Source organism: Phaenicophaeus curvirostris, chromosome Z (assembly GCF_032191515.1).
Source record: "Phaenicophaeus curvirostris isolate KB17595 chromosome Z, BPBGC_Pcur_1.0, whole genome shotgun sequence".
Lineage (NCBI taxonomy): Eukaryota > Metazoa > Chordata > Aves > Cuculiformes > Cuculidae > Phaenicophaeus > Phaenicophaeus curvirostris.
In genome coordinates this window covers 22039491-22055707 of record NC_091431.1, presented here as the reverse complement: position 1 = coordinate 22055707, position 16217 = coordinate 22039491, and the positions used below count along the sequence as shown (strand labels likewise).

At 38.5% G+C, this 16217-nt stretch overlaps 2 protein-coding genes across 5 annotated transcripts in view; both read right to left on the bottom strand.

The window, feature by feature from the left end:
* PHAX (phosphorylated adaptor for RNA export) overlaps positions 1–16217 on the bottom strand; it is a 294590-nt gene that overhangs the window by 178604 nt on the left and 99769 nt on the right. The window lies entirely within an intron of this gene.
* Positions 1–16217, bottom strand: part of MEGF10 (multiple EGF like domains 10) — a 186336-nt gene that overhangs the window by 139590 nt on the left and 30529 nt on the right. For all 4 annotated transcript variants that reach the window (XR_011339398.1, XM_069880317.1, XM_069880316.1 and 1 more), the window contains exons 8-12: positions 14598–14810; positions 8960–9134; positions 8334–8454; positions 5128–5291; positions 1925–2027 (exon numbers count right to left, since the gene is read on the bottom strand). Coding sequence is in view for 3 of the 4 variants with exons in the window: in XM_069880317.1 (XP_069736418.1) it covers positions 1925–2027; positions 5128–5291; positions 8334–8454; positions 8960–9134; positions 14598–14810 (776 nt within the window). In the remaining variant the exon portion in view is untranslated. The remainder of the gene's footprint in view (positions 1–1924; positions 2028–5127; positions 5292–8333; positions 8455–8959; positions 9135–14597; positions 14811–16217) is intronic.

Genomic DNA, 16217 nt, shown 5'->3' with positions numbered 1-16217 from the left:
ACCTTCCACTAGATCAAGTTGCTCAAAGCCTCATCCAACCTGGTCTTGAACAACTCCAGGGATGGGTCATCCATAAATTGCCTCACCAACCTCACACTAAAAACTTACTGTCTAATGTCTAACCTAAATCTCCCCTCTTTTAGCTTAGAACTATTCTCCCTCATCCTATCCCTGCACTCTCTAAAGAAGAAATCCTCCCATCTTTCCTGTATGCCCTCTCTAAGTGATGGAAGGCTGCTATAAGGTCTCCCCAGAGCCTTCTCTTCTCTAGGCTGAACAACTCCAACTCTCTCTGCCTGTCCCTGTAAGCGAGGTGCTCCAGCCCTCTGATTATCTTTGCGGCCCTCCTCCAGACTTGCTCTAATAGATCCATACTCTTCCTGTGCTGAGGACTCCAGAACTGAACACAGTATTACAGCTGAGTTCTCATGAGACAAAAGTAGAGGGGGAGAATAACCTTCTCAACCTGCTGGTTATGCTTCTTCTGATACAGCACAGGATCCGGCTTTCTGGGCTGCAAGCACACATTGCTGGCTCATGTTCTTTACATAAGAAATGGGTTTGGTCTTCAATGTAATGCAGGAGCCCTGCCCCTACAAATTTCTACTCCCTACCCCCAGTAATCCCAAAAGCTATATTTGTGTGAACAGAAAGTAGAAAAAACACCAGATAGCCCATAATCAACTACAAACACTCAATCTGAACTGCAGACACAGGAGTATTAGGTACTTCGAACAAAATACCTGTGATCCATCTACAGAGCTAGGAAAAAAAAGCATATAGAAATCAAAGCTTGTGAAAAAACTCAGTAAAGACTGTATCTGAGGAAGCCATAAGCTCTACACAAACTTTTGTGAAAACGATAATTTGCTAAACTTGTCTAATGACTTCCTGGTCACCTCTATCTACGTCAGGAAGCTCCAGAAAAAAAAGAAAACAATTATATCATGACCATGTAAGTTATTTAGGAAAAATATTAACTTACGAATGGTGAGTTGATAATAAATAATACTAGATGATATCTGAAATCACAAAAATCCCTCCTTTTTTGACATCTCAGAAACATTCTTTGTTCATTCAAGATGCATTTCCATGCAGACTTCTCATAATTAAGCAGGAGTCTATACACATGGGTAACAGGAAATCTGACCCTCTACAGTATCACAGTGAGACACAAAATCCAGAGCACTCCAAGAGAAAACCTTATAATGTCAATTAATCCTTATTGGAGGTGGGAGAGCTTTTCCAGCACTTAGAGATTGGAAATCTATTGGAGAACTAAAAATTCCTTCTAGAGATGAAGGGAACATTTCAAGATAACTTGTCCTTCTCCATAGCTTCATCACATTCTCAAAAAAATCTTGATTTCCACAAACAAGAGAGTGCAACAACAGTGTCAAACACAATTTTGATGAATAAGTAAATATATATACTTCTTAAAACCTCAATGAAAATGCTGGAGAAACTTTCTTAAAGAAGTGCAACAATGTTCATACAAAACAAACGACATGCAGAAAAGATTAACTTTTGCAGCAGTTTGAGAAACTCAAATGGCAGCACAACTTCTGAACAATTTATTTATCAGAACCAATTTTTTTTGGTTGCCTGAGCAAAGCCTTATGAGTTCCTGGATGTGATGCTTTAACTACCAAACCTGCCAGCACAACTTTGAATATTTACAGTTATTCACCACTTTCATAAGGAATCATACTGTGCTTGTGCCCAGGTTTTAAGATTTCTCATTCTATTTCCAGTCTCAACACAGTTCCCATGCCTGTGAATCACAGGAAGGGACAGAGAAGCCACAGAACTGGCCCTTTTCTCTTTCCAACCCCACATACTCCTCTACCAACAAAACTGAATTGCAAAACCAAGTCCCACCATAATGCAAACTCATTGCCCTTCACAACAGTCTCTTTTGTACCTGACCATCCTGGAAGACAGCGACAGTAACCTGTCGCGGGATGACAACCATCCGCATGGCTGCAGTCACAGCGTTCGGCACAATCCATACCATATGTTCCGTCCTGTGGCAACAAAAGAAGAAAATCCATCAATGATGACAACTAGGAGTCAGAGGAATAAGATCTGCTCAGTCCTGCCTCAAAGAGCAACTGCAGATCACTCCTGAACTCACGATGCACTTAATACAAAGTGCTTCTGGCTTTTGGAAAATTTTGGCATCTTACATTTTCATTCTTTCATTTGAGAGAGGAAGATAAAGAATTAATAACATTATCTTGAAAAATGCCAGTCTAATGGACCTGGAGACCTTGATTCATAAGACAGTAACTTACACTATCAGAGCCTGCAAGGCAAGCTTTCTTGTACTGTACCTCTAATTCTGCTTATAGAGGAATCTCTACTCCAGGACCTGGGGAAATTCAGTTCAGTCTCCTTTCTGCCTCAGACCCTGAGCTCCCTACATATTAATCAAAAAGGGTACCATATAAAGCCAAAATTTATTAAAAAAATACTAAGAGAACATTCGGTTAAAATATAACTTCAGTGTGAAACTCATTGCATAATCAATGCTGACTGTATAATTTTCTTTTTCTTAAAAGTCCTTCCTTCTGCACTACAGCATATACTGTGTTAAAAACACAAGCTCTTTGGCTGTGAGACAGTACACAAAAAGACTTAATTTTTTTACCTATGCAACATTTTTTTAACCAACAAGTAAGAGAGATTAAAGTTACAAGCTGAACGCCCCACTTAACTGTGCCAAAAGAGCACAACTGCTTTTCATGGAACTACACCTAAACATTTGAATTTGCCTTTTTAGCTTTACCACGGAAGATGGCACATATATCAGAGCAAAATAATTACAACCGTCTCCTCCAAACAAGGTGAAGTAAAACAGTAAATTGATCTTGCAGAAGAAGTGTATAAACCAAATTAAAAAGAAAAAAAATCACATGGAAAAAAGCCAGTATAACTTAAGGTAACACTCCTGGGGTGGCAAACAGCAAAGGTAAAAGAGGACAAAACTTGTCAGGTTTAAAATCCAGTCTTTTAAATTCAAGAGTAAAAATTGGTCTCAGTCACATTAAAAATCAGAATAAAACCTGTAAGGAAATTCATCTGCTGTTCTTTGATGTTCATGCCTCCATTTCTACTGAGTTTCACAGGACCTAGCTATCAATTCCCAGTCTTTCGGTCTAAAGTAGAATAAAAAGTTACATTAGTTGAGTATAAGAAGCCTTTTGCTCAACTCAAGAACTCATTTTTATATAGATAAAAAGAAAAGATCAATCATTTCCTTTGCATATTATCAGGCCTGCAAAGGAAGGAAATCCTGAAATACGTTGTTGAAAAGATATATTTTTATTCTTCTATGTATTTGGACTGAAGTCTAAGCTTCAGTCAAATCTTGAGTAACAATCTGGGCAGTGACACGAATTTTCTAAAGTTACTAAAACGAATTCAAACACATTGATTTAAATAAACTCTGCTCAAACAAAAAAAAATTCAGGTGGCATTGGATACATTTAAATTAGTTCTTTGTTTATTCTCCTGCTCTGGAATTCTGAGGCAGAATATTCATCTGAAATATGTAAACACTTGTGGACATCATTTGACACATATTGAGAGAGAGAGAGAGTGAGCAAGCACAAGACAATGAGCACAGGCATGCTAAATTATCTGACACAGAAATGCTTTTAAGCATTGTTTTGCTAAATTTGGAACAGTGAACCAATACCTATCTTTTTGAATACATCAGCTTTGGAAGAGCTAATGGAGCTTGGAAGATCTCATCGTCCTACAGAAGTAGACACTAAGTGATACTCTGCTTTAGAAAAACAAATTAGCTTTCTGGTGGAGATGCATTGTTGGAAATGCTGCATAAACACACACAGAAAGTACTCTAATCAGCTTCTCAGAATATTTTATTATTTTTTTGCTACTCTACTCACTGTATTGGTGTATGCTATACTTCATCATACAACCAAAACCAACCCTGACAAAATAACTTCTGAGTTTTCTGAGAGCAGTTTTAACTGAACAAATTTTAGTTCAAAAGGAAGTTGTGGTTTCGTCTTACACTGTAGTTCTGCTACTCTTATCATGTTATTGCCCAGCAGAGCTAATTCAAACCAAGTGAAGTGTGAATGGGATATGGAAGGGGAATTTACAAGGTCCATGTTCAGTCCAGGTGATTCCTTTACAATTATACTACACCAACAATCTGCTGTGCAGACAGTATTGCAGAAATGCAGAAAAGACAGTGGAGGTGGAATGGAAAGCAGAGAGAAGTTTCTTAAATAAATGAATTTTGCTAAAAAATTCCAGAAAATCTAAGTCCATCATTGGAAATGATAAGACTCTGGAAACCCCCATTTTTCTTAAAATACTTCATTTTTTTATGTATGAAATGTAATTAAAGGCAAGCAGTTACATTATAAAACAAATTAGTTCTGAATCTACTAATTATTAAAATTTTGAATTATATGTTTTTATGGCTTGACTAAACTTACAGATTACAAGGTGGACAGAACTGAGGAGGAGTGCCTTTGTCAACACAATAATTTCTAATTTTGTAGTTCTTGAAGTTCGGATATAGTGGAAGTCAGAGCCCTGACACAAAGGCAAAGACCTGTCTGTCATAGGATTGGTAAAAGTGCCTTCTCATGTCTATCTGAAGAGGAATGAAAGTTCTTCATTCAGACTTTACCCCAGATAACTTGATTAAAATTGTCTTGTTACATGCAGAAAATATTTTTGCTACATTTTTTTCTCAACATTTTTACTTAAAGTAGCTTAATATAAGCAGTTTGGATAGTATTTGATGCTGATGGAGAGGACAAATTTGGTACTGTGTTTTTCAACAAATTCTAATGGACCCGTTGAAAAGTTTGAGGTCCAACTTTTAAGCATGAAAGCAGAAAAAGTGTTCATCTGTGCATCTTCACTTTGTGTAGTTCTTTTTTTTGTGTGCTTTGGTGTGCTGTGCAGCAGAGTTCTTCCAGAAGAATTTTTGGTGCATGTCCCTGATCTGGAACACAGTCATATATGGGCTACCAGGCACAGTGGACTTTAAGGACCCACACCCATGAAGTCAGAGGAACGACAGGAACACCCCGGTATTATTCTACAGTGCAAAATTCAGTGAAATTGTTAAAGTACCTGGCAAGGGAGTTCGCATTTTTCTCCTCTCCATCCCGGGGCACAGGTACAGGTTCCATCCAGGGCATTGCAAGCCCCTCCGTTAAGACATTGGCAAGTTAAGTTACAGCTAAGTCCCCAGGTACCACTGGGGCAATTTATTGAGCAATCTACACCATGCCAACCTGCAAAAATTAAGAATTAATGAGACAAATTAACCAGGTTTTATCCCCACTCACTGAGGATGTGTTTCCCCCACTTCCCACATGGCATATCTTGGAGATGTGCCATACCACAGTAACATTAACCATAGGCTACTGTCAGCCATTTCAGCTGAGGATTTGCCCAAGTTTGAGCAAAGGTGCTCAAGGGCACCTTGTAACATCTGTGCACAGCACACATTTGCAGGTGAGTGCCAACATACAAAACAATTGATGAGATACCTGAAATGAAAACAGAGACACCTTGAAATTTCACTGAAAGTTTTAAGGCACAGCCTTAGCCTCAAAAAAGCAGGAATATTTTCCCCAGACTTGAGCTGCTGCATTCAGAATTCTTCCACCAGTGTTCAATACAGATAGTTTTGCAATATGATTTTATCACAGATCTTAGACACAAAAACCAGAAAAAACTTAATAGTGCGTATGTTGGATTCCTCCAAGGACACATGGAAGACCTTTTCAATAATTTCTGTACTTCTCCCCAAACACAAAAGAGACTGCAATGGAAAATTGTTCTAAAATACAGCATTCACCACAGACAGCAATGATTCGTAGATGGTGCATGGGACAGAGAGAAACGTAAACAGGCTTTAAATAATGCTATCTTTTATGGGATGCAGCAGCAACAGAGTGAACCAGACATACGTTATCAACAATGACACAAGCCAAGTTTCTAATTTTGTATCTTGTTTACAGTAAGTGAAGGGAAAAATAATTCTGCACTAAGGGTAATCAATAGTCTATGCGAAACACATGTACTACAATGAAGCTGCCTCATGCCCTGGATTGATAACTTTGAACCTCATTTCAGGGGTTATCTCGGGAAAAAATGTCATACTACACCAGGTAGAAAGTTGAGATGTTTTCTCTCAAGCATCTTTCCAGGATCTATATATTTCCTTCATTTGCACAAGAATCCAGGTTTAGTTTAATTTCACCATTTGCTGTCCTTTTTCATTGTGTTGTGACTAAACTTGCATAATGCACAAAAGGTCACAGGAATGCATTACACAAGGAACAGTTCTCCTTCTCATAACCTAATTACTTGGCTACTTTAATAAAGTTAAGTCAACTCCACTGTCTCTGACAAGAGAAGGAGCTGGAAACTCTACACATTTCTTGCACGATTGATTCATTTGTAGCAGTGCCTGCCAAATTTGGTTGTTTGTCTAGGTAACTCTAACACTTTTCCTACTCCAAACTGGCTGGGTACGAGATTTGCTTCAGAGCATTCAACAGCCTGCCCCTCTCATCTCATCAGCCTGGCATCACACCTGAGAGACACTGGACTTTAAATCCTTCCCCACAGAATGAAGAAGACCACAGGCCTTCAGTGTGTACTGCAAAAGCAGATCTTTAAGTGGGGTTCAGTAGTATATTTTGGGTTGGATGTGGACCTTTAGAGCTTTAAGTGGGAAAAGATCTCTACGGTACCAGAACTGAAGATATCTTTGTTTGAGATATCTTTGTTCCAGCCAAAGATATGTGCTACTGGGAGGTGGAGAGGTGGATAGCCACACGTAGTTTCTGGTGGAGGCACACTGACCATCAAAATTACTGTTGCAAGGAGGGAGCCTGACAGAGAGGTTGAGGAGCAGAGTCCATTCACACTAATACTGAGAGACTCAGGAATTGTTTTTGGAAGCATGGAACAGTAGGGGGCACAGGCTAGCAAGTGGGTTAGACAAAGTTTTGTTGGAGAATTGCTGAGGAAAAGAACATTCAACTACGAAAAATTGCTAGTAGATATCAGTGCCAGTCCTAAACTGGCAGGAAGAAGTCTCTGTAATGCCAAGAGATGTGAGAGTGGCAGACAAAGGTGGTGCTTACCCAAGATGAGGGGAAATGATTTTGCCTAGAAAGGCTGACATCACATAAATGCTATACCAGTTGTCCTTCTAGCAGACCATGGCACTGCCACAAGAGACATTTGGCAGCCCATCTAAGGGTAAACATTAGTAACTCACACAGCCATAGTATCCAGTCCACTGAGAACTGCATTCAGGAAACATGAATACAAGGTTCACACTCTTCCACAGAGCAGCAGAAGCATGAAGTATCTAGTGGCCATCAAGGTGGTCTGCTTTTTATTAATCATAGAATCAAAGAATCACTAGGTTGGAAAAGACCTTTGAGATCCTCAAGCTCAACCGTACCTGTCCACTACTAAATCACATCCCTAAGCACTTAATGTACCCATCTTTTAAATACCTCCAGGGATGCTGACTCAACCACCTCCCTGGGCAGCCTGTTCCAGTGCTTGGTAAACCTTTTGTTGAAGTTTTTCCTCATGTCCAATCTGAATCTCCCCTGGTACAGCTTGAGGCCATTCCCTCTTGTCCTATTACCTATCACCTTGACAAATAGACTAACACCCACCTCTCTACAACCTCCTTTCAGGTAGTTGTAGACAGTGATAAGGTCTCCCCTCAGCCCCCTTTTCTAAGGGTTAAACAGCCCCAGTTCCCTCAGCTGCTCATTGTAAGATTTGCTCTCTGGCTCCCTCACCAGCTTCGTCACTATTCTCTGGACACACTCCAGAACCTCAATGACTTTCTTGTACTGAGGGGACCAAAGCTGAACACAATATTTGAGATGTGGCCTCACCAGTGCTGAGTACAGAGGCAGAATCACTTCCCTTGTCCTGCTGGCCACACTGTCTCTGATAAAAGCCATGATCCTGTTGGCCTTCCTGGCCACTGGGCACACTGCTGGTTCATGTTCAATTAGCTGTCAACCAACACCCCCAGGTCCTTCTCTGCCAGGCAGTTTTTGAGCCACTCTTTCCCAAGCCTGTAGCGCTGCACGGGGTTGTTGTGTTCAAAGTACAGGACTCTAAATTTGGCCTTGTTAAACCCCATCCTGCTGGCCTCAGCCCATCACTCCAGCCTGTTCAGATCCCTTTGTAGAGCCACCCTACCCTCACGGGTGTTTCTTTCTTCTCTATTGCAAACAATTTCATTTTATGATAATAGAAAAAGAAAATAAATCTGAAGAGACGCTTACCTGCTTTGCAGGCACAAGAACCATCTACTGGTGAACAGATGGCTTCATTTTTGCAGTTGCATACAGATGAACAGTTTACTCCGTATGTTCCCGGAAGACAAGGAGTACCACAATCAGCACCCTGAATTATACAAAAATGTTGTCTAAAAACTATTTCATGGTTAGCATTCCTAGAAGAACAGCCACAGTGTAAAATGCTTTCTATGCTAGACTAGCATCCAATGCACATGTAACAGCAAATGTGTGTAAAAGGTGTAATCTGTCCTAACAGTAAAACCAAATTTCTTTGTCTACAGTTTCTGCAGATGGAGCATGAGGAGCTGTTGCAACATTATGACTGAAACCTATAGTTCTTCCTTTTATTTACACCTCAACAGCACACCCTCCTTCTTATCAATGTCTTACAAAGCAACTAACTTTTCATTCTTAAAATAGCTTCATTTCAGTGCTAAGAACCAATAACAGATTTTGCCTTTTCAAGGTCTTGAAACACACAGAGTGGTACTTCAATATCCTTGCATCTCTTACTGCTGGTGGTGAATGGACATTCTGGCATCCTGAAGAATTTGGCACTTAACTAAAGGCAGCGGAGTCAAAAATGGACTGTGAAAGTGGGACTTATTTACCTTAAATCCAGGGGCACAGGTGCATTTTCCAGTCACACTATCGCAGTCAGCACCATTTTGGCAGCTGCAGATTTGCTGACATGACTCGCCGTAGAATCCTGGGGAACATGTCTCATTGCAGTAGAGCCCAGACCAGCCCGGCTTGCAGGAGCATTCCCCAGACGTAGGGTGACAGCTGTCAGGAGGGGATGAAAGGATAAATAATTCAGGACTAAATGTGACACCAACATTTTTTTTCCACAAAACAAAACGCTGTTATAGATAGGTTGGATAAAGGATACTGTATGCTATGCACAGAGATAGTTTTATTCCCCAAACCACACAACAAAGTATTCTCTTTGTATGTATATATAAATGCGTGCCAATTAAGAAATGTAACATCATACAACATATAGACATTTTGGTAGTAATGGAAAGAAAAAAAAATGTATCACTTTTCTATACCAAGTTAAAAGGCACTTATCTGAAACGCAGTTTTTACCATAAAATAGATGTCCATGTTTACAAATATTAAAGGTGATTAAACTGCCCAGTATGCATTGTTAGGTGTCCACTGCAATTAAAATGGGATCACATTCATAACACTGCCCAGACTCAGTGGCATATTATCTGATAAATATGATGCTTTGGTAAAACAGCATAGCACCCAACACAAAATAATAACACAGCATCCAGTGAATAGCAAGTATGGTCATCGGGCACTGGAACAAGCTGCCCAGGGAGGTGGTTGAGTATTCAAAAGATGGGTAGACAAGGTGCCCAGGGACTTGGTTTAGTGGCAGATAGGAGTGGTTGGACTCGATGATCTAAGAGGTCTTTTCCAGCCTGGTGATTCTATGACTCTAGGACCAGGATCTTTCCAGGAATGCAACAAAATCATTTGCATTGGCCAGTAGTCAGACATACCATCAGAACAGTGGCCTTTTGGAGAGTATGTCTTCTGTGTTGGCCATACCTGGTGGCACACCAGCTGTCCCTACCTGCAACAGCAGTTTCATTGAAGGGCCAGTCAGACAGCTGTTGCCTCATAGCAAATGGATATCATCAGCTGCGCAAAGATATATATGCTGGAGAAGTGGACACAATGGGCACTCTGTAGCACTTTGGCAAACAAAACACTTGCTTAATTCTCACCAAAGGAAAGGCTTAATATCCAAATCCGATATATTTACAATGGGAAGACTGTTTAAAGATATTCGTCTCTCACTGATTGAAGTGAATTTCCTTTAAGTCTAGGGGGAAAAAAAGTGCCTTTGTCCAGACAGATTAAATGACCCATGACAAGAGCCTCATTTTGCAAGATTTGCTGACTCCTAGTTTGGGGGTGTCTTCTAACCATTTGAAAGCATCAAAAATTGCCTACTGCACTTTCAGATGCTATAACATAAGTAATAAGAATATTCTATGGAAAAGTTGGAACATAACAAAGGAATATAATGTTAGTTGCAAATTTTTTTTTGGACTTGAGGACTGCTTTTACGAAATTAAGAGTTTCCTGTTGCTGAATATAACCAATAGATAATATACTGCTGATCGGGTAAAGCAAGAATTACGAAGGTATGGAATGTCATTATGCATTCTGCTTTCTCTCTGTTATTGCATACACTATGGCACTATAAGAATTTGGGGGTCTTGAAGATATGAAAATATTTTAACAGTATTAAACTGGTTTACATAAAGTGAGAAGAACAACCTCTTCAACTAAATGATATATACGGAAATGGTTCAAATCTCATTGTATTTGAAGTCAAGAATACTGGCTATTTGCTCAGTTATAACTGCCATGAAATAAGTTGAAATGAAACTGTTGTCTTATAAAATGCCTGCAAAATTATGCAAACAGATCATGAAGCTAGATAATCAGATTTATCCCCTATTCCTAACTTCCTGCTGGTACCAAGTGACATTTTGGCTCCAGTTCCTATGTTTCTTATCAGTGGAAGAATGTAGGATAGGGAATCTGAAAAGACTCCTCAATCTGCAACTGAATAGACATTAAGATATGAGTCTGAATGTATTTAAAGCATGAAGTTAGGAGTGCTGTCATTTTATGGCATAAATCCCAGCTTTGTTTATTACTGGTTATTTTTTCCTTTCAGGAGAAGGGGAGACCATATGCATGCGCAAGCACTGGGTATGAAGCAAACGCATCAGTATTCTGTGCCCCCCACTGAGTTTTACTAACGCACACATGCATATATATTGATTGACACCAAAATCAGTATTCCACAACTTGTAATTAGATGTAGGAAGCTGGAGCACTTCTGAAGCTTTTTGATGGCTTCCCATGCAGCTAGCTTAATTGGCAGTATGATTTATATATTAAGATAGGGCAATAAAGAGATGCTGAGAGATGCTGCCAGTATATCTGCTTTTATTCCTGGTCGTTTGTTCATACTTTCTGGAAATACAAATATACAAAGACCAAACATACTTTTCGGTAGTTGATAACATATATTTGGAGAACTTACATAAACTGCATGGTTTCCGTATAGCTTATATAGGTCTTTAATTATTATAATATCCATCTAAATTCTGTAGCAACCTATGCAATATCAAATTTCCATAAAAAGCTCTACAGGTACATACAAGTCCATTAGGAAAAGGATCTTCAGAATGAGACGCTTCTGTAAGCCTAACAAACCATGGAAGCAAGTGGCAGGGACATGTGGCTTTGCTTGCACCAGCTCACAGCGCTGCTGTCTGTATTTCACTTAGGGAACACATTTATGTAGTCTTAGTTTCAATTAGCTAGTGCTCACACTATGTTTTTTTTTTTTTCTCAGCTATTGAGTAAAAACAGAAAAATCAACAGGGTCATGTTGTCACAGAGAGCAGAGATCTGTGTCTGATTAGGTCAAATCCTTCCATACATATAAAAGAATGGGATAGAGAACCATTTGTGAAAAAATTCTTGGCACAAGAGTGTTATTACCTGTTGCTGTCCTCTGAAGACTCAAAAAGAACAAAATCTCTCAAGCATATCTGTATCTAACCCTTTACTAAGTATTTAAAAAAGACCGCTGATACAAGTAAGAACAATGATGCCTTTCATTCCCAGAAGCTGACATCAACCATCATCAGCAGCAAAATCCCTGTAGCTCAGCCTACCCAAAATGCAAATTATGAGTTCTTGCCAAAGCTGTTTTGATGCAATTTCCTGAATCATAAAATAGTAATATAAATATGCATACATTTTGAATGATACTCTGTCATAATGTTTTTGTCGTTTAAGAATGTAAAGAAAATGGCTAGGCACATTTTTGTATACTGCAACTTATGTACACATAATTTACAGTACAATTTTTTGATGGGAAGTAGTTTTTTAACTAATCTTTAGTTAATTTCCATATCTGTGAATGCCAAGAATATTAGTAATTGGATGGATCTTTAGGCCTACCAACAGCTCCTCTTCAAAGATATCTATATCAGCAGTCATACAAAATGAAAAAAGCTTTTATGAAATTAAGGCTCCTAAAACTGACAGACTCCTAGAATGACAGACATAAGTATATCTGAAGAAGGAATTATGCTCCCTTTTTCATGCCCTGGGATTATTGGTTGTTCTACAGCTGCTAAATGGGTTACTGCTATGAAGATAATCCCTTGACTACAACCAGCCCAACTAGTACTTGTGGTAGGCAAGTAAGGGACAAGGATATTCCCTGTTATGTTTAAAAAAGTTGTTTCCTGGCCGAATGACATTTAGTGAGTGACAAAGCCAGCCAGATACAACTCGTTTCTCAGAAGATTCTCAGAAGCATGAAGTGCCTGCAGGGAGCTTTGTCTTCTGTACCATTACCCAGATGACCTTTCAAATATGTTATTTGGTGGTCTTAATGACTTCCTGACTTAGGGGAAGAACCTCACATATGAAAAATACACTTGTGAAGTTACGAAAATCTGTGTTTTCATGACAAAACGTTATGCCTTTGCAAATACACTCCCACACCAACGACGCTGGTAAGTTTCTTTTGATTTGTCATACAGAAGGGAAAACTTTCAAAAAAAAAGACCAGTTATATGCTGGTGTTTACATGTGAACTTTTGTGATGTGATTTGACCACATGCTGTCTTCCAGCGGTATAAATAAAGGAACAGCTGCGCCAAACATGAATCAGGAGTAATCCCTGTAATATCAGAAATACTATACAGTGTAATGTGTTCCTGTCAAATAAATCTGCTACAACAGTCTGCAGACAAACTTTCAGGAAAGTAGCTAACCATAATTCATAATACAATGGTATCTGGTCTGCTAGCGTAATTTGAGAGCTGGCTAGGTCAGCATTATAGTGCCATTCATTTTCGAATGTACTACCCAAAGAATGAATTGCTGGATTTTATGGGAAAAGCTCAGTACTTTGAGAAAGACATTTCAAGTAAATGGGATAAACAGAAGTGGAAATACATGACTCTAAAAGTGTGTCAATGGAAAGGGATAAGAATTCAGTTTGTGTCACATGTTGTGTCAATGATATCCACAATGTAATTTTTCAGAGGCCTAACAGAACAGGTATTTCCATAATCTATGCTTGAGTGCTTCCACATCACTGCTAAATTCTAGCTAAAGTCTTTTGTTTATCTATGAGGAAAAGTGTATCTTATATATAGTACGGCAGCATCCTATGCAATAGTCAGCATTTTATGCAAGTTTCTTTCACAGCTATTTTTAACAGCAAAGATTTACATTATGCTTGCAAACATTATCTAAGGTAATGTGATTAGTAATGAAATTAAGTCTCAGTGAATGCACAATGGCTAAAGTATTTAATCAGAAGAACCATGTTTTGTAACAACAGAAAGGTATCTAGAACTGTTCTATAAATGTTGGCTTCCCTTAACTGACATCTGACATTCCTCCTTCACAGCTGAAAGTCTGTCTCCAAATAGCTAGTTTTCAAATTTTCATAACAATATGCTGAAACACTGTGAAATCCATAAAGGCACACAAATTCCAAAATAGGACTCATTACTAACTGAATAAGGAGAGACGGTTAAAGGTAAATCAACTGGAAAACCTATTTTCATTTGATATCCAAGGATCAGATTTTGTCTGCTTTCTAGAAAAAATATGTAAACGACAAAAAGTGTATTTTTGAAATCTTGATTTACCATTGATAAGGCTTTGGAAATTCTGTATTACAATAGTCCCCTACAGTAATTCCTATACATGTATACAGAGAAATATAGAAATGGATTCTCCTCTCATGTCTGGCTCATAAGGCTATACATGCATTGATTTCAATTCAGTTATTTCACAGGTACAGTACACCTGAATATGTGGGGTCATATGACATATACTGAGTTTATACGGTGAACAATGTAACGATTTAATCATGTGGTAAATACAGACAAAGGTCACATTTTGTCTTAACATTTATTTCATAGGTCAGAAGCCAAAACCAGCAGTGAATGTAAGATCAAATATAGTTGCAAGCACTAAAATTCAGAAGCTCCCTTGGGTTAGTATCTTTTTTCCTGATATGGTTAGAGGATACCAAATACTCTTACAAGTCTTTAGCTTCTTCATCATGAAAGTACTAGAAAATTCAGGAGATATTTATTTTCAGATTATATTTAGATTGCTATGTTCTACATTAAAAAAAAACAAAACAAACAGGCTAGGTTGTAAACCTACCTCCAGGTATTTGGCATGTGGCAGGGGCACTTTTTATCACATTTGAGGCCATAAATTCCCTCAGGGCAAAGCCTCGTTTCACAGTGCTCTCCCATGTATCCCGGTTCGCAGAGACAGGCACCACTAATATGGTAACATTTCCCACCATTCATACACTTGCAGGTCTCGGTACACTGCACTCCGTAAGTCCCCACTGGACACTCATCTTGGCAACTGTGAGAAAAAAAAAAAGAAACAAACCTTAATTTTATTTCCCTTAAACTACAGCTTTTGGAGATTAAGGAAAATACACTTTATGAGGAATCTCTTACACTGGTCTAAAATGACTTAAGTAGAGCAGGAATTTATATAACTTAATTTTAAAAGTGACCGTCTCTCTTCTTTTGCTGCTCAGCTAGACAGGCATATAAGCATTAGCTTTGCAAATGCCTTTGGAAGAGGTTTCCTTTCTCTCCACCAAAGGAAACAATGTGCATGCACAAACCATTGCACTTAGCATTCAGCAATCTGAACAGAACTAAACCCTCTTAAATCAGACCTGAAGTATGAAGGAATAAAGTAACAAGTATTTTGTTTCAAAAGACATTAATCTATAACTTCTTGAAGTGATCTGGGTTCTCCACTTAGAAATAACACAAATAGCCAGCGCTCATGCACCCCTGTAGACACTCAGGCCAGCGAGCTTACTGGCAATAAAGCTCAGCAGTCTCTGACAAGAATATTTTCTGATTCTGTTTCCAAGCTCTTGATGTTTCCAGAATACTTTTATTTTCAGAATTTCATTCTAGATCTCTCTCTTTTTTTTGCTGTTGTTGTTGATTTTGCCTTTCAAAAATTCATAGGTTGACATGGAAAAATCTTCCAGAACCCAAACCCCTTCTTTTTGTCTGACTTTTCAAACAGATGAAAGTGCAAACTGGAAGTCTTCACTAAGACATTAACCCAAATGGGAGAGTAGCAATAACTTTTGTTGCTCTTTAAGGAAAGTACATTCCAATAAAGAGACTTTTTCACCAACCTTTTACCCTTTCATTCACAGAGCTTTTAGAAGATAGCTATTTCAGCTAACAGTCTTATTTCCTTAATGTTTTACCTATGAAAGACCTAAAGAGCAGACTGCATAATTAGCTGGCCAGCCTGACTACTAAAAGACAATTTTCAGTACCCTACTTCTAAAATTTGCAACTCATTTATTAATGAGTTTCCAGATAGCAATTTCATTTGATGATGTCTTTAAAAGGCACAATATAATTTTGATTTTTTCAGTTTTAACCTCTATGTTTTATGAATGAATTGTTAAAATTTAGAATGCCACTACTACTACAGCATTATAAAGGCTCCAGCTCTCAGTGCACTTAAAATATTTGATTATATGTATGAAAGCAGACCTCTCAACACAACAGGTTCATGCCTCAGAGTCAAGGATGACAACATTTCATAGTTTATGTGTCAGGGAAAATCCCCATATCTTTCGACATAAGCATCCTTTAAACCCTCAATTACACTGACATACACAAAAAGAAAAAACAGGTAAATCCCAAAGCTTTAGGGCCAGAACGTGCTGACAATGAAATCCTGAGGTGAACTTGACAGGTGATATTAGGCACATAACATCTTGTG